General features: G+C 36.6%; 2 protein-coding genes across 3 annotated transcripts; both read right to left on the reverse strand.

Moving 5' to 3' along the window:
• Positions 1–249: 249 nt before the first annotated feature.
• LOC135622820 (protein ACTIVITY OF BC1 COMPLEX KINASE 8, chloroplastic-like) lies at positions 250–16,032 on the reverse strand. The gene is made up of 20 exons (XM_065125022.1): positions 15,450–16,032; positions 12,440–12,575; positions 11,376–11,542; positions 9,962–10,082; positions 9,771–9,871; positions 6,894–6,992; positions 4,898–5,008; positions 4,724–4,803; positions 4,539–4,608; positions 4,027–4,100; positions 3,851–3,920; positions 2,855–2,943; positions 2,644–2,768; positions 2,433–2,513; positions 2,285–2,345; positions 2,121–2,175; positions 1,939–2,037; positions 1,747–1,836; positions 687–746; positions 250–594 (listed from the first exon to the last, which is right to left on the reverse strand). Exons 1-20 carry the CDS (start codon positions 15,912–15,914, stop codon positions 478–480), a joined length of 2,271 nt encoding a protein of 756 aa, XP_064981094.1. The 5' UTR covers positions 15,915–16,032; the 3' UTR covers positions 250–477.
• Positions 16,033–16,535: 503 nt separating this feature from the next.
• LOC135621900 (uncharacterized) lies at positions 16,536–18,866 on the reverse strand. Of its 2 annotated transcripts, none has more exons than XR_010490953.1 (6): positions 18,121–18,333; positions 17,995–18,047; positions 17,836–17,896; positions 17,457–17,500; positions 17,159–17,384; positions 16,536–17,065 (listed from the first exon to the last, which is right to left on the reverse strand). XR_010490953.1 is itself a non-coding variant. In XM_065123527.1 (6 exons), the coding sequence occupies exons 2-6, from the start codon at positions 18,185–18,187 to the stop codon at positions 17,250–17,252; spliced, it is 360 nt and encodes a 119-aa protein (XP_064979599.1). In that variant the 5' UTR covers positions 18,188–18,244; positions 18,758–18,866; the 3' UTR covers positions 17,082–17,249. The 2 variants fall into 2 exon arrangements, 1 of the variants encoding a protein (XP_064979599.1); XM_065123527.1 differs by lacking the exon at positions 16,536–17,065 and adding an exon at positions 18,758–18,866 and having other exon boundaries at positions 17,082–17,384; positions 18,121–18,244.
• Between the last annotated feature and the right edge of the window lie 3,113 nt (positions 18,867–21,979).

Genomic DNA, 21,979 nt, shown 5'->3' on the forward strand with positions numbered 1-21,979 from the left:
GCAGTAAATTTAGCTTAATATTCTCTTTTGTGAGGAAAATATACTATGAAAAAGCACATGAGAGTCCCCAATGACAATGAATATTACCTTTAAATGTATCTCTGAGTCGTTCATGGCTTTGAGAATGTGAAGAAAAATTATAATTGTATAAGAACATGTTACGAAGATTTATCTTTTATACAAGGAACTCAATTTAGTCCCATCGATATTTATGGATTTGAAAGAAACCGCACAGTAAAGAACAAGAAATAAGAGCTGAAGCTGAACGATAATTGGATGTAAAGCCTGTATATCGGCTCTACAAGAATGAACATACAATAATGTTATTTTTGCATCTATCATGCAGCATTTACAAATTTCCGCTTCACTTTGAGGCGCTTGCTATGATACAAAATGGATAAGGAAACTAAATTAGGAAGCACAAAATGAAAAGACAAGAATACAAGCAGAACTTGCTATGCAGCTAAAACTCGCATGTCAAGCGGTGCCGGTTATCAATCTCTCCTGCTGATCTAACTTTTTTATTTTGAGAATGCCAAAGAGGACTTGCGTCCCGAAAAATGCACATAGTAGGTATGCAGCCACAGCAGGCACCTGCCCACTCAAAAGATTTATTACAAAAGAAAACGAGGAAAGCAAAAGAATAATTTTCAAATTAGCAAGTGTTCACTCGGGGATTTGCTTACTCGAATGGAATTGAAATATAAGATTGTTGCAAGGTTTACTAAACTTCCAGCAGCAACACCCTGTCATTTGCATACAGAGACATAAGCATTTCTTGTATAAGATAATCTTACAAATGCAGACACTGCAAGAGAAGAAAAGGAGTGCCAAACAATATAATAAAATTACACATAGAAGTCATCAGATTTGAGTAGTGCATATAAACACTGATCATTTTAAGCATAAACAGTAAGCGATAGTTAAAAATAGTAGAACAAGATCTCCAGAAAAAAGTATTAACTTCCTGCTGTGGTATTGTATGCTGATTTACTTGAGAGCACTTTTTTGGATTTGTTCCCCTACTTTTTTGGTTCATGTGGGTGATTCATTCTTTTCCACAGGAAGATTCTTATACAGCCCACACAACTCAAAGACAATACCAATCATATATAACTCTACTTACAAGAATTCAAATGACATGCAGATTAGAATGCAATTTTTGGCCCCTTGTTTATGTCAAAGTGTACAAATTTTTTTCTTGAAATATTTCATTATTGTTCAACAATAGAAATCACATAATTTATATCACATGTGGATCTTAATGTTATGTGAAGATATACCAAATCTAAGCTATCACAGAGCCCTATCTTGAAGCCATGGAAAAAAAAAAAAAAAGATCCATGCATCAAGGAAGCTGCTATTTAGGTGGAGTGATCACTCTTACAATCCATGCATGTAAATCCCTCATATCAGACTTGTGAGAGACCACATCATCGATGCAATTTTTCAGGGGTGATTTAGTCCACTTGAATAGTATTTTCCACATTTTGATAGTCCAAATAGAGGCTTAAACTATACCTAGCACCCTTTGGCTCATAATCCCTTTTCACTCGCAAGATTGTTTAATGGCAAATTATCGCTTGGGATTATTTTCATCTTAATGAATTTAGTATTATTATACTTAAGGATTGAAATCTCAATCTGATACAACTTTATGTGATTGGTCAGCTTTTCAGTCTGGAAATATTGGATGGTATAACAGCTTTTCGGTAATGGCTTTTCAGCATGAATCTGAAGGCTTACGTTTCCAATTGTCCTTTGGACAGCAGCGACTCTTTGAAATGCTCTTTCTGATTCCAGTGTTCGCACCCGAAGTTTGAGATCACCTTTCTCCTGTAAGACATCACAACATAGTAAATGGACTTCAAATTGTGAAAAATACTGCCTTGAAGCAACACAAAAGATGGAAAAACAACAAAACATCATGTTGAATACCAATCTTTGAATTATTTGTGCCAACTTTTCTACTCTGTCAGCCTGTCTAAACAAGTTATAGAAAGCACTCGACTGTCTTTCCCATCTTTTCTTAACGTCCTATAAGAACAAAAAAGTTATTAGTTCAAATGTAAAAGCATAACAGCTTTGAGGTACAATACATCAGGCAGTAAGAAGCTTGCCTTGACAATAACTTCAATACCAGCTTCTCGGAACCTAAGCAATTCCAAGGCATACCTGGTGATGAAGATGCAAATATAATCAGCTCTATATGATGCAAAAATCAGCAAATCACAAATTATAATCAAGCAGAAGATAATTAAGAAAAATTATAAACAAGACTCACGGTTTGGCAATCTCAGTAATGTCAAATCTCGGATCAAGTCCCTTTCCTATTCCATCTAGTACTGTGCAGACGAGAGTCACAATTTTAGTGAAAGTTTAGCCCAAAAGTGGTACAATTAGATAAAAGAATTGTTTCTTGTTTATTACACCTGAAAATGCTCTAACAACAAATGTGAAAGTAGCTGGAAAACGGAAAGGTTGATCAGCAGCAATGGCCAAAAGATCCTCCCCTGAAGATTTAGATCACATTTAAGCATAAAATTTGGCACATAAACCAACCTTTTAGAAATTATGTTCTCGACAATGGGTAATGAAAGCTAAAATTCCACACCCTACAAATTGAAACATCATATGTCTCACCTATTGCTGCCAGCCGTTGCTTCTTCTTCTCTAATCTTTCTTCTTTAGTCAATGGCTTTTTGAAGCCCAGCTCTGTTGTTGCCATCTCCCTCTCTTTAACTTGAGCTGCAAGGCGCTCTTCGAAACTGTGAATATAGAATAACAAAAGTAGGATTTACTTGAGAGTCACACTTTATATGGTTTAATATGCATTATATTTCCTGAAAATCACCTATTAAGAAAGAATTGAGCTGTTCGTCTGACAGCTGTCATATCCCCTGTAGGAACAAGAACACCCATTTGAATCATTGCTTGAAGCACCTGCACACAAGATATTTTCACGACTGACGTTAGAGGTTCAAACAGCTACTGAGCTGGAAGAACATAGAAAAGAAGAAAACACACTGAAGGACCAAGGCTATAAACAGTTCATACAAATAAAAAAACTTAAAAGATATAAAAAGCAATATTCTGCAGATCACCCAAATCTGGTAATTTATAATATACAACTACACATAAAAACAGTTTTCGCTGACAAGAAATGTTTCATAATTTCACTGACAAGCAAGGCACCTTGGACTGCCTTGTTGGCTTGGAGTTCAAGGGGGGCGTATGATGCCACCAAGAAGTGATAAGCATCCACGAGAACAATGTCTCACATTAAAGTTTTTTTTTTTCCAAACAAGCTGACTTGCAGGAATTGCATCTGTCCCTGGAAATCTATTTCTATAGCTTCGATGCCCCAAAACTTCCATATCTGATACCATAATATCATCTGAATAGACTGGCATCAAAAATTTGGATCTAATCAAGAACTTAGTGGTGAAATTTTCATTTAGAAACAGGTTTTCAATGTTTCATCCTAGAATTTTCTTTTAATATCAGAATGACACTACTCTCTATTCAATATTTTACTCAAACTTGTAACATATGTAAAATGAACAATGACCTAAACAATCTTCAAAGTCAGAAATGAAATTATGAATACTATGCATATATAGAAAAAGACTACTAATTAGATTCAACAGAAGTTTCTCATGTGAAGCACTTGAGTGACGAGTCTGTCCTTTAAGAAAGATCAAGCTAGCTACTTAGTTGAATAAAAGAAAAATCAGAGTCATTGAAGGCACTAGAGGAAATTTAGCTTTATATGTATAACAAAATATTCAAGAAAAGATCAAGAGTCAAAGGAATTATATCCTTTTAACAAAAGTCAAAAGAAACTAACCCGGTCTGGGTCTTTCTCATAAATTCCATAGAATGCTTCAAGAAGCCCTTCCCTAATATTGGAGCTAATGCTGCAAAGGTTTGTAGAATGAATACTTGTTACTCAAATATGAGCATTTCAAAAGTATGATTTCTTTCCATGAAGAGTGTAGAGGCAACAAGAGTTCAAGACACAACCTTCCCATCATTCCAAAGTCGTAAAAGATGAGCCTCCCACCATTTACATCATCCACAGCAATATTCCCAGGATGCTGAATGGGAAAATATTTATATCAATCATGACTATTTACAAAAAATAACAAGTTAACAAAAAATCACTGATGTTCTATTTGTTTGTTGCATCTAGAAGAAAGAACTACAGCCACATTTCCTATTAAATATTTCACCTTTAGCATGGTCTTGATAGACAGTTATCTCTGAAAAATTTACCGGAAAAGTAAATATGTCAAAAGCACTTACTACCACAAAAGTAAATTTTCTAACAACTGTATTTAAAATTTTCTCTACTCATAGTGTTTGTGTGTGGCATTAAGATATTACAAATTTACTAACAGTCCCAATATAATTGCAGGAAACTACCACAAAAGTATTCTAAATTTTATATCAATCCAGCTTGTTTTCTAAACTTATAGACCATTTTAGGTCGAATACAACAATTATGTGATAAGTATAATTTCAGCCAAGCGTACCGGGTCAGCATGGAAAAACCCATGGGACAAAATCTGTTCAAGGTAAGACTCAACAGCATATCGGCCCAACCTATAAAGAAAGGATGCCAATGTGAATCAAATCAGAGAATCATCTTGAAACTGCAATCAAGAAAGGGAAAACCTTTTTGTCCTGATATCTAGACAAGAATTTCATATTGCACTACCTTTTTCGATCGACACCCAACTGATCTAATTGCTTTATCCTGTTTATCTTTATTCCTGGAACATATTCCATTGTGAGTACCTGCAACAACAAAAAAATATTCTGTTTAATCAGGAAACTAAAAAGAATTTCTCTGAAAATCCCAATGTCTCGCACGAACAATGAGATAACGAACCTGTGGTGTGGTGTATTCCCAGTAAATTTTAGGCACCTTTACGTAATCCATATCTTTGAAGTTTTCAGCAAACTTTTCTGCATTAGCTGCTTCTTCTGTATAATCTATTTCCTGAAGGAAGATACGGGACTATGAGATACATTTATAAGCAAGTTGCTCTAAGGATAAGCCAGAAAAGTTGTACCAGTATATTATAAGCAGGCACATGAAGAGTGAATGGTATTTTATAAGAAGAGTTGCTCTAAGGATAAGCCAGAAAAAGTTGTACCAGTATATTATAAGCAGACACATGAAGAGTGAGTGGTATTTTATAAGCAGAGTTGTACCAGTATATAGAGTAGTTCTAGAAATGGCACATACCATAATTTGCATCAATCTGGTTAACATCAGCTGCTGCTGTCCTGAAACACCAGTTTCTTTTCCCTTTTTTCCTCATTTTTTGGTTATAAGGAATACAGGGTCAAGGATTGGTCGAGCTTGGGCTGGATCAATTTGGATCAATGATCAACCCAAATCTCATTTAACTATGTTGGTGTCAGGCTCAAGTTCTGTAACACTCCAGTCAACATCACTTCCCATGAGAACCAAATCCGTGCCTACTCACCCCACCTCAACCTAGTAGACTGTTGCCAATTGACTTTCCTATATTGGTAAATTATACTGGAGTTTGGCACCAGCTATTTAACAGATTAAAACTAACCGGGGAAAGGCAGAGGAGCATGAGGACGAAAAAAAAGAGATATTTCGTCTGGCTGCTGCTGGCATCTAATAGCCACCGAAAGTAGAACAAAAAGGATCAGGAATCAGAAAGATGAAGAGAAGAAGAAAAATATTAGCAGCTGGAAGGAGGATTGGAGAAGAATTACTCTTAATTTTTCTGTCACCCTGAATTTTTTGTCCTAATTTAATCATATCACTCTCTAACCTTTTAGGTTTTTTATTAAGATATTGATCCATAGGTCATATCTGCACAACCTAGTATGATCCTGATCTGAAATTTGTAATAGATCATGAAACCAATCCATATTCTTCAAACCATGTTGTATGAACAGATATTCAGACTGAAGGGGTTCAATATTTAACTGAACCATCTCGATGCAAATGGATGCACAGGCTCATCCACGTATGCAATAGTGTGGAAAGAATGCCACAGCATCCAAGGGACCAGTGCAATGACTGTTCTGAACTGGGAAGAGAGTATTGTTTTGAGATGGTCTCTTATTACTAAAAACTTTTGTGCCCAAAAGCTTGCTAACATGGCAAGAACTAGTGGAATTTCACACCGATTGTTAATGTTACGGAATTCTGTGACCATACAGCAGTTGCTCAATTGAATGATAATTCCTTATTTTAAGAAAAGAAAAGAAAAATCAACCACCAATAATACAGAAAAGAAGCACGATGCTCCTGCCTAAATGGAACCTGAGGAGGTTCAACATACACAATGTTACCCCTACAAGCAAAGAGCCCATTTTCAATGATAATATATAGGCACTAAAACATTAATTGGTATCGCATCATCATCCAGCCTCTTTCAACTCAAGAATTAGAAAGGTCCATAGAAATTTTGTTAATAATATAACTAATAATTATCCTAATATCAGGAAAGTTGGTGCTGAAGTTTACTTTCAACAACTGAGGATTTTAATTTAACTGTAAGACTATGCAAAGGTAAGTGAAAATGTAATTAATTGCTTGTGCTTTAAGCTAACACAACATGAAACCAACTCCAGAAATTCCACTATGTAAGAGTCTAGCAGCACTGTGGAACTTTTCTAATGAAAGTCATATTTAATCTCAAAGGCATGAATAAGGGTAGGCTTATTTGTTATACACTGACCATTTAACATCATTTTAGATGCTCATAAAACATCACATTTGTCATTTAAAGTAATTGAGCTAAATATATTTCAAATTTGCTTGATATGATAACTAATTCAAATTTGCTTGATATGATAAAAGAGTTCCATGATAACTAATTCAACAGTAAAATAACCTGATAAAGGACACTGGCACATTCATCATATATAGCAACCCAATCTCTTCTGGCACCATCTGACTTGGGGTCCACCTTCTGAAGGTATTCAGCTATAACCTGTAACAACATAATATTTACATAAAAGAACAGTTGTGGCACTTTAGCAACTATGTTTAACTATATAGAGAGTCCTCTGGTTTTCCCAACATAGCAAATAAGCCATGACAAAGAGCAGCTCATTTTAAGGAAAAAAATTAGCATATATTTGTTATACGTAATGCGAGTATCAAATTTGTAAACCATTCGCTTTACCGCACTCATCATCAGCCATATGAAAGGTAAAGCTGACCTTATTTTCATATATCACACCTATTCATAAATCATAATCACAATCTGGGAAAACTAAAACTTAAAAGTATACAAGTATCCCAAAGCTAAATATTTTAGCTGTATATGGAAACATGGAATCTATTTTTGGTCAATTGAGAAAATCATTCCCAGCAAACTTTCAGAAATTAAATATATACAAAAGTATCATCAAAGACAAAAGAGCATGTGTATGTATGCATGTATACACACACACACACACACACACACACACACACATATATATATATATTGCCAAAGTGCCTGTTTTATTGTGTCCTAGACTCCTAGTTGTAAGTTGTCACTGTAACATTCAGATAAACAGTTGTCTCTTGTTTATAGTTTCACTTTCATGTGTGTATATATTTCCAGGAATATTTATTGCTTTTGGATATTGAAGACAAATGTGTTATCTACCATGTTGGTTATCAATAAGGCACTAGATCCTTGAGCCATGCCCTAACTTCAATCTCATGCCATGCTGCCAGTATAAGCAGCATGTACTCAACTGCCAAGAAGACAAGACCAACTTCCTCGTACTGAGAACAGGCTTAGTAAAAGCATTTTACTCCGTTCTATGGAATACAATTGTTTTATCCAATCGTTTATGTGTTTTTTATTGTGAAATGGAATAGAAACTCTATTGGTAAAATAAGCTCGGAGAAGAAGCATCATCCTTGTTCATATGTTTGAGAGGAACAAATTTTCAGACATACGGACCTCTACGACCACTAGATCATGGATCTGCTATCCTCTAGACACGCAATAAGAAATAGCAATTATAGATCATCCAAAGGAAAACGAAAACATTTACCCTCTCTAACTCTCACTTTCTTGTCTCTTCCCGTACTTTTCCCATCCGTATTGCAATGGAAGGTTCTAAATATCATACCGTACCGATATACCGATCAGCTATCGGTATGGTATGTACCAAGCTATACCGAGTGTACCAACATAAAGTACACTAAGATGTACCGATATACCACCCGTACCAGTCCTCTATTGGATCAGTACGTACCACCCGTACCGAGTGATACAGTACGGTATTGCAAACCATACTGCAAGGACAATAGTGTTGACACAACAACCCAGTGCATGCCAACATCACAGCATTAATTAAAACATTACTATTTACATGTTATCTAGCAGAGTTCAGAATCTAATAATAACAACATATAAAAAGGGCAATCCAGTTTATGAGACTTCCACCAGTGCAGGGTCTAGCAAGGGCCAATCGATACAGCCTTCCACTCTAAGCAGAAAGGTTGTTTCTGTGACTTGAACCTTAATCATCTAGATCACAAATAAGCAACAGTACCATGACATCAAGGACCACCTTCTAAGAATTGAAAATCATATACTATATGATCTTACACTAGTAATGATGTTTCAGGTGTCAAAAACACATGTAGATTTTCTAATAAGTGATAAGCTGAAGATGAATATGCATCATAACGCTCAATAACAAGTCATAATTTAATAAACACAAAAGAAGTTTATTATATTCCAACATGGTTTTAAGCGTGGTTCGTCTTACCACTCCGTACCAGTGTGCCGACTAGTTATTGGTACGATACTGTACCGAGTCACACCGAACATACCGTCCATACCGGTTCCCTGTCGGACCGGTACATACCGTCCATACCAAGCGGTATGACAAACCTTAGTTTTAAATACTACAGTATAATAACTGAACCATACCAGTAAATTCATGTGCCTATTGTACTTACAGATCAAACATTTTTCAGTATTTTCCTTGTTTGTTTACTTGGTCATATCATACATGTTGGTTAATACATACTGATAATGATATATTAAAATCTTGACAATGACACCAATGTTTTAAAACCTTGCTCTCAAGAGAGAAATGTGCAAGGAAGAATTTCACCTAAGAATAACTCTCTATGCAAGATATGATGGATATCATTCCCCAAAACATGACAAAACACCAATTCCAGGAGAAAAAAAAAATTGGTACCTTAAAACCTGATTGAAACTTAAAAAGAGTGTTACCAACACATAAGGCTAAAGTCTGATTGGTCTTAATGCGATTATATTAGTTCATAACTTCATATATGTCTAGAAGTTAAAACATGCTAGCATTTCCTACATAAGCTGAATAAAATATAAAATTCACAAAAAAACAAAGGAAATGTTGGTGCATCAAGCTATTTCTATCACCTGCGAATAACCATCATATATCCACTATCCACTTATTTAGATGTCATTCCCTATTTATATCTACATAACTTTAAAGTGGATATATTTACAAATACTGAATGGTTGACATGGCTGATGGGGTCTACCATAGTTTATGCATCAAAAAGTGAAAATCGACTCAAACATGCAGTATAGGTGACAAGTTGTTTGTGTATTATCCTATTACAAGCCCTCATTAAATATCATATGCCTTACTGTGAAAGGCATTGAACAGGGATCTAAGTAATGACCAAATAATGTAAAGAATCAAGTATCAAGTAGAAGAATGTACTTTGAAGTTTGAAGTTTGAACAGTCACAAAGCACTAACCCTCAGATTCTTCAGATCAATATCAAATAGCTCCTTAAGGGCAGGTCTTTGCACTTTAATCACCACTTCTTGGCCATTCAAACTTGCACGATGCACCTGACCTGACAATGCAAGAGGAAGTGTATCATACGTTTTCATACCACTTATTCTACATGAATAGATTCCTTGCTTATTAGATGAAAATTGATTACCAAGACTTGCAGCAGCTATTGGCTCATAATCAAATCGATCAAAAATATCATCCAAAGAAGCTCCAAGTTCTTCTTCAATTATTGAGATGGCAGTTTCTGAAGGGAATGGTGGAACTTGGTCCTGCTTAATGCATAGATAGGTTTAGCCACTTGATATGAAGCACTGAAAATTCTTGTAATTCCACAGATTTAAACACCGAGCAAAGGCACAGTAACATATTGATATAACTGAGAGTAGCAGAATATTATCTGCATATATAGCGACACCAAAACATGTCATAGCCCTCTATTAGAGGTCAGTCACAAAAAAAAAACTGTACATTACTAGATAATTTGGTACTTCTATAACTAATACTAGGCTCCATACGGAAATTGAAAAATTAAATAAGCTCATAATTAATAAACTGAAAGTAACAAAGATAATGGCCAGAGTTGAACAAAATCAATCAAAAATAAATTGTAACAACACAAGCTCATTGGGATCAGCCAGATTGAAAACAATCAGCTTATTCTGACCATAAAAGCCAATTCCATTGGATTGAGGCATAGAATCCCATCCGACATGGATGCAGACATACTCAGACATGAGGAAAAGAGATTTAAAAAGCGAGACCATCTTACTGTGGTGTTTCCAGTGAGATGCACCTATGTACAAGAGAGGGAGGGTGGTAGAGAGAGGGTGGTGAACGCAGGTGAGTGGCATGTTAAAAGACGGAAAATCTTTTTGAGTTTCATTTTGAAGTAATTTGGGAAGTTCAATAATGTGATTGTTAACAATAAAAGTATAATCAAGGAAATATACACAATGCTCTACAAGTTCAAAATTAAAAAATGAACCCAAAACAAAAGAAACAAACATATGTGTGGTTTTTTTTTTTTTCCCCTTCACTTGACAAGCATTGTAATCTATCACAAGCAATTTGTTGATGTTGCATTACAACATAAGTCAATTTAATAAAGCAACAGTACCTGAGAAACTAGATATCACCTACCACAGCTTTGTTTATAAATGGGATAATTAATCCATCCTTCACTACAAAAGGGGGGAAAATATTTTATGATATATGCAACAGAAGTTTGCAATGACCACTTGACTTCACTTTCTATATATCTTGCTTACATCCAACTGTTAACATTGTGTTGCAGGGGATTTAGAACCTCAGAAACAAAACCTCCTCACTAACAAAAGTATGCATTGAGAAAAGGTAAGTACGGTATTATCCAATATCCATTATTTCTTTCGTCTAAATTTCTACAGAAAGCTATAAAAGAATTGTAAAGTATATGAATGCTAATAACTCCATATCCATTCATGATTGAAAAAATCAAGAACAAAGCAAATTCATGACCATAAATTTGTCTACAGTCAAATATATGAGAGCAGATTACTCTAGTGGGCAATTAGAAACATGACCTGAAGTTCAGACAATTGATCCACATACTCCTGTGGAAGAATATCCACCCTTGTGGAGAACTGCTGACCTGTTTTAATGAATGTGGGACCTAACCTCAGGATACTTTCCTTTAACCATTTAGCAAGGGCTTTTCGCCTTGAAACCTTTTTCTCCTCAGTCATTCCTCCTGCACATTGTCAAGACATAAATCTTAACATCCAAAAAACAGATGGTGTGTCATAATAACCTGATATCTTTTAATGTATGATCCTCAACACTCCTGTTTTACATGAATGCACCTACCAAAAAGTAGTGCTAAGTATTAAGTGAATTAACTGACAATGACTTGTAAAATTAAATAACATTAAAAAATATTTATAATTGTTACACTTACACAATAATTTAGAGTGGAGATTCATTAAAGTTCAGCTTCATTTTGATTATGCCCTCGATTGATGTGTCTTCTTATGGGCTATAATATCTGAAATCATGCATATATGATTGAAGCTGGCTGTCCTTAATGGGACATAGGCATGCCTCGAGGTTCCATGTAGGTGCTAGCTATAACCAATCTAAAGAACATAGATCTCGAAGACATGGGAGGTGCTAAACACCAATCATGTAGATGGATTAAAGATAGAACATCTTAGGGTTGGAAGAACAAAAGTAGGAAAAAGGTTTATTGATTTAATTCATCAATATTTATGAATATCCTGGTTCATCTGTTATTTAGTATAGATAAGAAAAAGCTTTTCATCATGAATTACCACTTAAATAAACAATGCTTCGACGATCAAGGCACCAATTCACACCTTTTTAAAAAAATGGCACTGGCACAAGGCTCCTTCTACCCTAGAAGAGTATAGGGAGGGTCAATTTATGCAGTTTCACCATTACAACCAGACAAGCTCTTCCTGTGACTTAAACCAGCCCCTATAAACAACCCCATCTTTTGCTAGGCCATTATTAGACTGTATAAGTTGCTCAAAGAGCCAAATCTGTATTTACAATAACAAAAGAATTGATTTATCATGAGAGATTGGATGACTGCAAGATGATTCTAACATAAGATTCAGAAATTTACCTCGGTAAGAGAACTTCTGGTTGTTAAGCCAAGACTTAAAAAGAAATGCAAAAACAAAGCCCCATATTTCCAAGGTTCTTTGAATTGTAGAATAAGTTCTGAACCTATTCCAACGCCCTCCAGGAGTAACAGAGACCTGCAAGTGTGAGCAAATCATCAAAAATTGATAAACACAAAAAATTTTAATTGATATGTTAATTTTTAAAAATTTTAATTAGAAGCTAACATCCAAAAAGGTACAGATGTGAAGAGAGAAAAAGAAATGTAATTCAATCATTAATTAAGTGCAAAGATGCATAATTTGATTGTAATATTAAAAAAAATCATGTTAGCCTATGGAGTTTATGATTGTTTCCTTTGAATACATATTGCCATAAATCTACTGACACCAACTTTCCCCCAAAGATTAAAATGCACCCAGTCATGTAAAAGTTTCATTACAGTATCAAATAGAAAAAGGAAATGTTATTGATGAAGTAAAAACATATATGATAAGTTGATGTTTTCTTTTCTATAATTTTTTTAAGTAAGAAGTATTTTGAAAATGTTGCCAACTAAGAACTTTCCATCATTATACTTGTCATGTTGATCAGAAGTCATATATAGCAGTAAGTCGAATTATCAAATAAGTTAGTTGGTGATTTCCTTCAGAGCATTCAAAAGGTTTTCTTCACAGCATGACCTGCAAATGGACCATGTATAAGAAGACTCAAAATACTTCAGCATTTTTTAAGAATTCAAATTATACTCATAGGCTCATAGCACATTTAACATATGCCACGATAATGTATTGCAGCTTGACAAATTACATGAGATTGACCATAGATATTCAGAAGTAGAAAGTTCTATACCACCTCATAAAGCTGGCCCATTATACATATAATATACCTCTTGACATCAGACAAATTAACTACTTGAATGTCTACCACTCAACAGTAAAAATTAGAAAACCTAGTAGAAGTAGCTTCTGCATAGACATTCAGTCTAATTCGCACTTTTGCAGATCTCCTTAAAATAACTTGTTATTTCTGTAGCTCAGAAGTTTTTGAAATCTAAGATTTGGGTGGCTAACATCTTTATTGAAGCTCTCAAATACAGCCCCAAGAATCATTATGGATACATATTAATTAGATGGTTATTGTTCTGCAATAAGATATAAAGATGTAACTAGAAGTCTATAAGGCCTCTTATATATATCCTCTCTTTTTTATTATTTTTTGTGGCATTGAGCTATGTGGTCTTTGGAACCACCAAGTTACAGTTGATGGGGTTTATGACATTTATAAGCATGTAACATCTTTATATATTTCAAATTTTCAAGAAGGTATAGGTGAGTCAAATTACTTCTTTAGTATCCCAGCAAAAGCCATGGTCCCAAAATCCATTTGTTTGAACACCAGATGACCTTTATGTTCTTTCATTTTAGATTTTTCATTATTTATCATTCGTATCTATTTAAATGAAACCACCACTTTGATGTATTTTTTCATTCCTGCCTATACCCTTCCACACATGACTTCTTTTCTGACTGGTTGTTCTTTCATCTCACCTTGGAGCCTGACATTTACTTAAGATTCAACGAGCCATAGCCTGGTCTTGGTAAAAGATGAGATTGTATTTATTATTAAGAAAAACCACAACATGAGGTTTCATTAATAAGTGAGGGTGAAGAATCATCTTAATTCACTCGATCAATATGATATAGCAGGGTATATGTATGAGAATTGGTGGGGCCCCGTATCTAAACAATTGAAAATGAAATTTAACTTCTATATAATCTCCTAACATCAAAAATAAAGTTATTAATACTAAGTAACTAATGCTAAAGAAATCATTGACCACAAATAACATTCAGATGGTTCAATATATTATACAAATGTATTTAGATTTTCTCTTCACAGCAACAATGACAAGCTTTTATTCCTCATTATGTTAGAAATAAACTATCTAGAAATATTCTTATAATATACAAACATACATGTATGCATATATTATATCCTTCCATGTTGATGACTCTTTAGGTTTCAAACTTAGTTTACACCATAATAAAATAAAACAAGGTTCAATTACTTAAAACCTTCACCTGCAAAATCTATGCCAGATGGTACTCCAAAACACTGAAATTATGTTTAAAAACTTTAGTAACATAAATTCCAGCTTAAAGCCCAGTTATAAAGTAAAAGAAAATTGTATTATTCACAAGCAGTCATAAAATTATGTTTTTCTCCTAAATACAAAAATGAACCCTTCAGATGATGTAGTCTAATTGTATGACAGACCAGCAAGAAAAATTGAGGTCGCAGACATCTTTGAAGCACAATAGTGGGACTAAACTTTCTCCCAACTCACTACTTAAGCCATTAAACCCGCCTATCTTGAAACTCACATAGCAACACTTATTTGTATAATTCTCTGGGAATCTGATTTCAAGAAGTCTGAGAGCCACAAAGCATTAAATATCATGTAAGCAAATTAATGGCACAATAACATATGCCGGCCAGCATGAGCAGGTTGTGTCATAAAGCTATTAGTGGCCTGTAAATGAAATTGGATAATTTGAACATGTCATCAGTTTATATAATTACTTGATTCAGCACTAGTAGGACACAGTTTTCTCCTGTTCACACCACTAGTGACCAACACATCATCTAGATTGCCTCTTTTACATGTATGTAACTATAATCCTCTGTCTATGCACCATGTCAAGGAGATGGATATCCTAAACTTTTACTTGTCCAGAGTAAAGGATGATTTTATTTCCTCCATCTCTACAGTTTATGTTATCCATATACAAATATGCAGAGTTTGGGCGTAAACCTACATTCCAAATTTGTAATCTCTGAAAATGAATTTATATTGATTCACTAGCAGGTCCACCTGCAGCAACTGAGAAAACGACTTCTTCTGTACGTGAGCATAAACCATTGCACTAGAATGAGCTAAGGTGATGATTCATTAAATGCTTCGATTTCAATAAATTTACAAAACCACTAATGAAAGTGGTACGTACCTGCGGTTGTTCTCCACCCTTTTTGAACCAAGCATCCTCTTTTCCTATATCTTCAACCCTCTTTTTCCTCTTCGCCTCCTCAAAAACCTCATCCACTTCCTTCGCTACCGCTCCATTCCCATCAGTGTACACCAAACTCGCACTGCCATTACTTGCCTCATTCCCATTAAGTATCACCTCGATTTTCCCATTCGCACTCCCGTTAACTACTTCCCTGAACCCGTATCCGCTGCCGCCACCGTTCCCATTCCCGTTCCCCACATACCTATCCAAGTCCCTGGAGACCTCAGTGACCGAAATTCTCTCATTGGAACCCGACTGAACAACGACTCGAGACGAGAGCCTCCGCAGTCGACGACTCTGCAACCGGCAGTACCCGGGAAGAGGGTGGAGGCGGCCGGCGGTGGGGCGGAGGAAGAGAAGGTCTTGGAGGATCCGCGGAGCAGATGAGAGAGAAACTGACATCGATATACTGGTCGATGGATCTTTAGGGATTTGGTAGATCGCGTCGGCGGCAGGGGGCGAAGAGAAAGTGCCTCGGAGGAGACGGAAGAGTCGAGAAGCAGGAGAAGCACAAGAGGTTGGTAGACAGCGGAGGTTGGAATCGGGCCACGTGGAAGAATGAGAGACAGGAAGTGCCTATGTCGCGTGCTCCTCGTTGGTTGCCGGATGACGCCTCGATGACCACAAAATTTCTTGTTTAAGAGAGACTCTGTTTCGCGAAACCCCAACGCTTCCCCTCACGGGAACCATGCGGGACCCAATGCGGGTCCCAATATATGGTGCATTGACCAACGAGAAAAGCAAATGGGACATTTTTTATAGGTGGGTTTGTTTCTTCTGTTGTTTGTGGTCGAGCGCGCATCCAACTTATACTGAGTTCAATTACCCTGTAATGGACGAAAAGTCCCTTCATTATCGCTCATCCAATGCCTCTAACTTGAACTTATACTGAGTTCAATTACTCATCGTCAATTTCTCATGGGGTTTCATTGATACTTAGGCCTGGGTATGGCATTACTCTCATTGAAGACATGGATTTCACGCATAAGTGGGAGATCACTCATTATAACAATCATATCATCATCATATGAAAGGTTATGTATGGGTAAGTGAATCAGTACATGAAAGTAATAATTGCTTCTCACTTTATTTATCATCATCCTATCCGACTATTTAATATAGAAGGGATCAACGCTGCCCATCCTTCTTCCATATCTTGCGTCTTTCACGACACCGCCGATCATGACGCATTCCTACTGCTTGCACTCGTATCCTTTTGCTCCAGTTTCTTGCTCTGGCATTCCATCCTCAAACACTACCATGTCATAACCCACACCCTCCGAACAGAGGAGAAGTTAAGCAGGTGGAGAACACATGAGCCCACACTCCAGAGAGTCCATCCAACCCAATGCAATCAAGAGAGAGAAGAACGTCTGTCCCAGCTAGCCTCGTGAACCAACCTTACATCAAGTGCCTGATATAATACATCCTCTCCTCTAAAGGACATAATGTCTCATTAAGTGGTTGCCAGTCTTTGAAGGACACACACATGGGACAAAAATCTTCCCCATCCCTGTCTCTCCCACCATGCATGCGTGTATGACATCCAGTCACTGTTGGCGAATGTGATGATCAAAAGCTCAATCATGAAGCTGACAAAAATAAAGATGATACATTCATTTTTGGTAGTATCTACTTAGACGCACCGGACCTAATCCAAGAAACCTGCAGCATTTCCTGCAATGCTGTCCAATATCTCTACTGCTCTCTCCTCCTAAGCTGGTTGGTAGTAGCACTTCAGTTGTGGATCGGAGGCTTCCTGTTGGCAGGAGAGTAGTCCATTCCTGCTATGTCTACGACGTCCGGGTAGGTCTGAGGTTGCCTTGAAACAGGCGGGGCCTTGTGGAGGTCGTCTTGGCTTCCGGTATCGTTCTGTGAATGGCCATGAGATGATGAGCAAAGAGGATGCAGGATCTACTGTTCGATGCTAACTAGAACACCAACCTTGGAAGTGGCCATCGCATCGGTCATGAGTTTCCTAGTCTTTCCTGCATCAACAGATAAGGAAGAACCTATCTCAGAGTCATGAAGTCTGTCCACGGACTTCATCAGAAAGACACAACTATTTTACAGTGTTCTCTCGGAAAAAACTTATTTTCATCAGAAAATAAAACTACATGTTTATGGTCAAGCTTCTTTTATGACGTTCAAATACAGAAAACAAAAGGAAAGTGAGAAGATTTGTGGAAGAGCGTGCATGAAGAATAATTTCAATGGTGCTCAGGCATGTGATTCCTAGGTCCAAGGTAATCTTCATGAAACCCAGGAAGCCTTCGATGGACTTCTCTAACTTTGCTTATGGATCTCCTCTCCTTCACACTACCTGAACAATCCCCATGGCATCCACGTAGAAGCGCTCCTTCTTTCATCAAGCTCTTTTCCTCCTGGTATCAGCATGCAGTACAACAGTATTAGTGACCCGGAAGAAACCAACGAGTGTGGCCACTGTAGACGCAGTACTATCAAGAAGCTATCTACTGACATGCACTTGGTTGCGTAGGGAAGCCACTGATTCTTCTTCCAACAATCTGATCCCTGAACGAGAGGAACAAATCAAAAACGAATACCTTATGGATTTAAATGATCAGCGATAAGGCCTTGAAGGTACCTGCAGTCCTGTTAGCTGCGAGGAGAACCAGAAAAAGGAGAAACATCACTGACACGATAGGCGTCATTGGAAGGAGCTTCTAATCCTAGAAAGACTCCGATAGGAGAGATGTGTTTCACCTCCTCTATGCAAGATGTGGAAGGAGAGAAGATGGTAAGGAATGAGTGTGCAAAACTTTCTGACAGTGCTAATATATATATATAAGCTATTGGACCTGATCATCACTGTTCCATACCACGGACTATAGATGTTTGAAAGTCCAAAATCCAAGATATGTCTCGGCAAATAAATTATTGTGACTGACAATTCTGGTTTATGCCGTGTTATCTTATTCTATGTTGTAACTGTCACTCATTGAGGAAGGATGTTCCCCAAATATTTGGACCTTGTTCATGTTTGGTCTTCTTATTACAAACATGCTTTTACTAGTCAGATCACAAGGTCTCTCAGACACTGTTCATAAGAGCAACTGGTTTGCTATTCCACATTACATGAAATCAAAACATGTACTTGCTACATAATGTCATAAGATTCTGCATCATACTGTCACGTACGCTTTAATCTGAAAAGATGGTGCACCCACGAATTTAATTTAATGAGGAAGATCTACAAAACCTTGGATCAAGATTTTAATTACCTCCTGCTCCTTGTTAGGTGGGCATACTTGGCTTCAAGCACTCGATCTTATGCTTGAACATTTAGTTAGTCCATGCCCAGCGGAGGTTCCCAATGGTTCCATATCTTGGATACGGTGGGAACGAGGAAGAGCGAGAGGTCAACCACTGGTTTTATTGTGTGAAGTATGAAAGGAGAGATGAAGAGGTGGTGGGGGAGGAGGCCACGCCGGTGTCCATATCGAGGAGGGGCCCCGGAAGGGAGGATGGAGGTGCAGGAGAGGCGCCACGTGTTCAGAGGATGGTCACGATGCATGTCTGTGCTTTGGGTGGCACCGAGACAGTGGTGGTGGCGACCTTGTTGGGGATGGAAAATTGCAGCTCCTCTTAAGATACAATGACAGCCATTCTTTCCTCTTCCTTCATCTTAATGAATCACATTATAATATAACAAAATAAGCTCAATCATCTTTGGGCTACGATCGATCGATCAGTCTATCATCCAGGCTAATGGTTAGTATATGAAGGTTCTTTTCCCGGATGTCAGGAGTTTGATTACTCAGAGAAGCCATACACCCAATTATCTCGAATTGATTATATGGATCTCTTGTCACTCTTTAGAGAAAATATATGATGAATTAAATCAAAAGTATTTGAGTTTTCATCTATAGTTTCTAATAAGATCCTTTAAGGTTTTCCTATTAGGAACAGTAATTGTTTCCTCCATCTATTGAATCATACTTACCCAAATGCCGCAGAATTTCTACACTTATTATACTTTTTTGAGTGAAATAAATGCTGCAAAATTATATATTTTCCTCAAAGGTACATCAATCGCCAACATAATTCTATGGGGCACAATATAATGTTGTGAATGGAGACATTTCATGAACTATTTCATGATTAAAAAGTCACAACAAGATTTAGAATTATCTGAAATTAACTCGAACAAGAAATCATCTAAAAATACATTTCAGCGGAACATATCCATGTTTTATACCTAAAATTAAGAACCAAAATGTAACTATCTTGCCGACAACAACAAGATTATGATGGGTTTTCTCTGCGAGACAAGCCCTCTTGCTCTCCGAGAACGAAAGGACTGGATGAAGGGATTTGCCTGTACGAATCTGCCGACATGCCAGGTTTTTGAGGATGGAAATATGGGCTTTCATCTCACCGTGCCTTCCATCGCCTCCTCGTGTGCATGCATGGAGTCAAAGATTCTCCTTTCGAGATCCTTCATCCCTAGCTATCTCCTTGCAACCAAGTACTACTCGACCGTGAAAGTCCCAAAAAGGTTTCAAGAGCTCCCACGCCCGAGTTCCGATGTCTTGGGCATGATCGAAACAAGTCTTCGTTGTCATTCAGACGCCTTGTGCTCCAGTGTCCGAGTATGCTTTTACTTTTAGCTGGCTTCGGTTCGTGTTCCCTCCATGAGTTACAAGTTTCCATGTGTACGTGCATGGGAGTGTTCAAATCCATGTCTTCCTCTCAGGAATGGATCGTAGCATACGTTGAGGACTACATGATATGGTGAGAAACAGCTTGCTGATCCATGTCATGCTCTTCAGCTTTCCAAGATAAATACGTTGCAAAAACAAAGCGATCTACGGAAACAGTGTGTCATTCAAATGGCTAACAAGATTGTTTTCATTTGATAGTCTCACTATCAAGTTGAAGATGGGATGGATGTACCATCCAAGCAGACAAAGTAACAATCTTTAGAAATTTGAACACACGGTTTCTTCAACGGTGCACCAAATGTCAAGAGACGAATAGATTTGAAGCAGCGGAAAACATGATTGTCGGGGGCATGTTTGATCTTGGATGTTCATGTCCGATTCAATGATATCGACTCATGTTTCTGCGTCTTTTGATCACAAAACACAGCAACGCTACTTACTGTTTATCATCGACAAAACAAATGGTGGTGTGTCATCATAGGATAAAGACAATAATAAGGAAAGGCAGTTATAATTTATCACCTATCTAACTAATTTTATGATGTACAATAAAATTTCAATGATTATATCAAAATCTCAGTTATAAAAAAATATTTTAAGGATTAATCCTCGTTCACCAATTGGATTTCATAAAGATACTGACATGATCGAGTCATCTCCTCTTCACCGACGATGATGTGGGGAGGTTATAGTCTATCGGCTCGTATGGATAATAATCCACGAGAAATCATTTGAATCGATCATGTCAATCTCCGTAAATTGTAGTACACGAGAGGTTATTTGGGTCTATCGCCTCTCTATCGGTCTCCATAGATAAAAGCCCATAAGAGGTTATTTTAGTCTATCATCTTTATTTGGGTCTATCGTCCCTCTATCGATCTCCATGGATAAAAGCCCATAAAAGGTCATTCGGGTCTCTTCGATTGGTCAAGTATATAAGTCGACCCTCAACGTTCACCTAAGAATCAAACCTCTTTTCAAAAATCTTTCATACTAACTAGAGTATACGAGATCAAGTCAGAAAACTCTTCCTAATATTGACCTTTATTTATGAACCCATTGAAGAGTTGGATTTCACCTTGGTCTAAGTTTAGGGACACATCGGACACTCAGAAACGACTCGAATACCACCACAAAGCTATCTCGGATATCTCAATATCGTATCATCCATATTGTAGAACTACTATATAGATTCATCGAATGTCTCTCCTCTCGAGTTCAAGTCGAGTGGACGCAGTCAATATATATATATATATATATAATATGTTGATTCATGTTTAGATTTTGCATGACAAAATTTTCGAACAGAGAATATATGTGATCAAATATATATTGTTGTTTATTTATATTTTTGAGATGTTATCTAGATGGACATAATGGAATCCAGTGTATCTCAAATCTCAAGTCTGATAGTTATTAAAATATACATGTTATGAAAAATATGGAAGAACAAAGGCCGAAGACTTCTATTATGCTTCCTTGGGCTTTGTTAAGCTAATTCCCCTATCTCTTATCATTATTTTTTTAAAAATATTCTTAATAATGTAAATACTTTGAATTTTTCTAGCCAAAAAAGTTTTGCCAAGTGCAAAACTCTATTATAACTAGATGTGTCTTTTTGTCACATGATTATAACTAAAAAGTAAATAAATTTTTATTGAGACATTTGAGTTGATTAGTGTTTTTTTGCATAATTAATAGGTCTTAGGTTCGAATTAATGTGTGAGGGTCATATATATATTATTTTTTAATTTAAGAAAAAACTTAAAAATACAACAA

The sequence above is a fragment of the Musa acuminata genome, chromosome BXJ2-9, assembly GCF_036884655.1.
Source record: "Musa acuminata AAA Group cultivar baxijiao chromosome BXJ2-9, Cavendish_Baxijiao_AAA, whole genome shotgun sequence".
Classification (NCBI taxonomy): Eukaryota; Viridiplantae; Streptophyta; class Magnoliopsida; order Zingiberales; family Musaceae; genus Musa; species Musa acuminata.

What these genes read in the sequence shown, in the direction of transcription:
- LOC135622820 (XM_065125022.1), bottom strand. Translation starts at nt 15,914, where the DNA reads ATGTCAGTTTCTCTCTCATCTGCTCCGCGGATCCTCCAAGACCTTCTC. An exon ending in GACTTTGGAATGATGGGAAG is followed by an intron (nt 3,921 to 4,026) that starts GTTGTGTCTTGA and finishes AAACCTTTGCAG; the next exon opens with CATTAGCTCCAATATTAGGG. An exon ending in CACAAATAATTCAAAGATTG is followed by an intron (nt 1,837 to 1,938) that starts GTATTCAACATG and finishes GATGTCTTACAG; the next exon opens with GAGAAAGGTGATCTCAAACT.
- LOC135621900 (XM_065123527.1), bottom strand. Translation starts at nt 18,187, where the DNA reads ATGACGCCTATCGTGTCAGTGATGTTTCTCCTTTTTCTGGTTCTCCTC. An exon ending in CGCAGCTAACAGGACTGCAG is followed by an intron (nt 18,048 to 18,120) that starts GTACCTTCAAGG and finishes CCTCTCGTTCAG; the next exon opens with GGATCAGATTGTTGGAAGAA. An exon ending in ATGCGATGGCCACTTCCAAG is followed by an intron (nt 17,385 to 17,456) that starts GTTGGTGTTCTA and finishes GGCCATTCACAG; the next exon opens with AACGATACCGGAAGCCAAGA.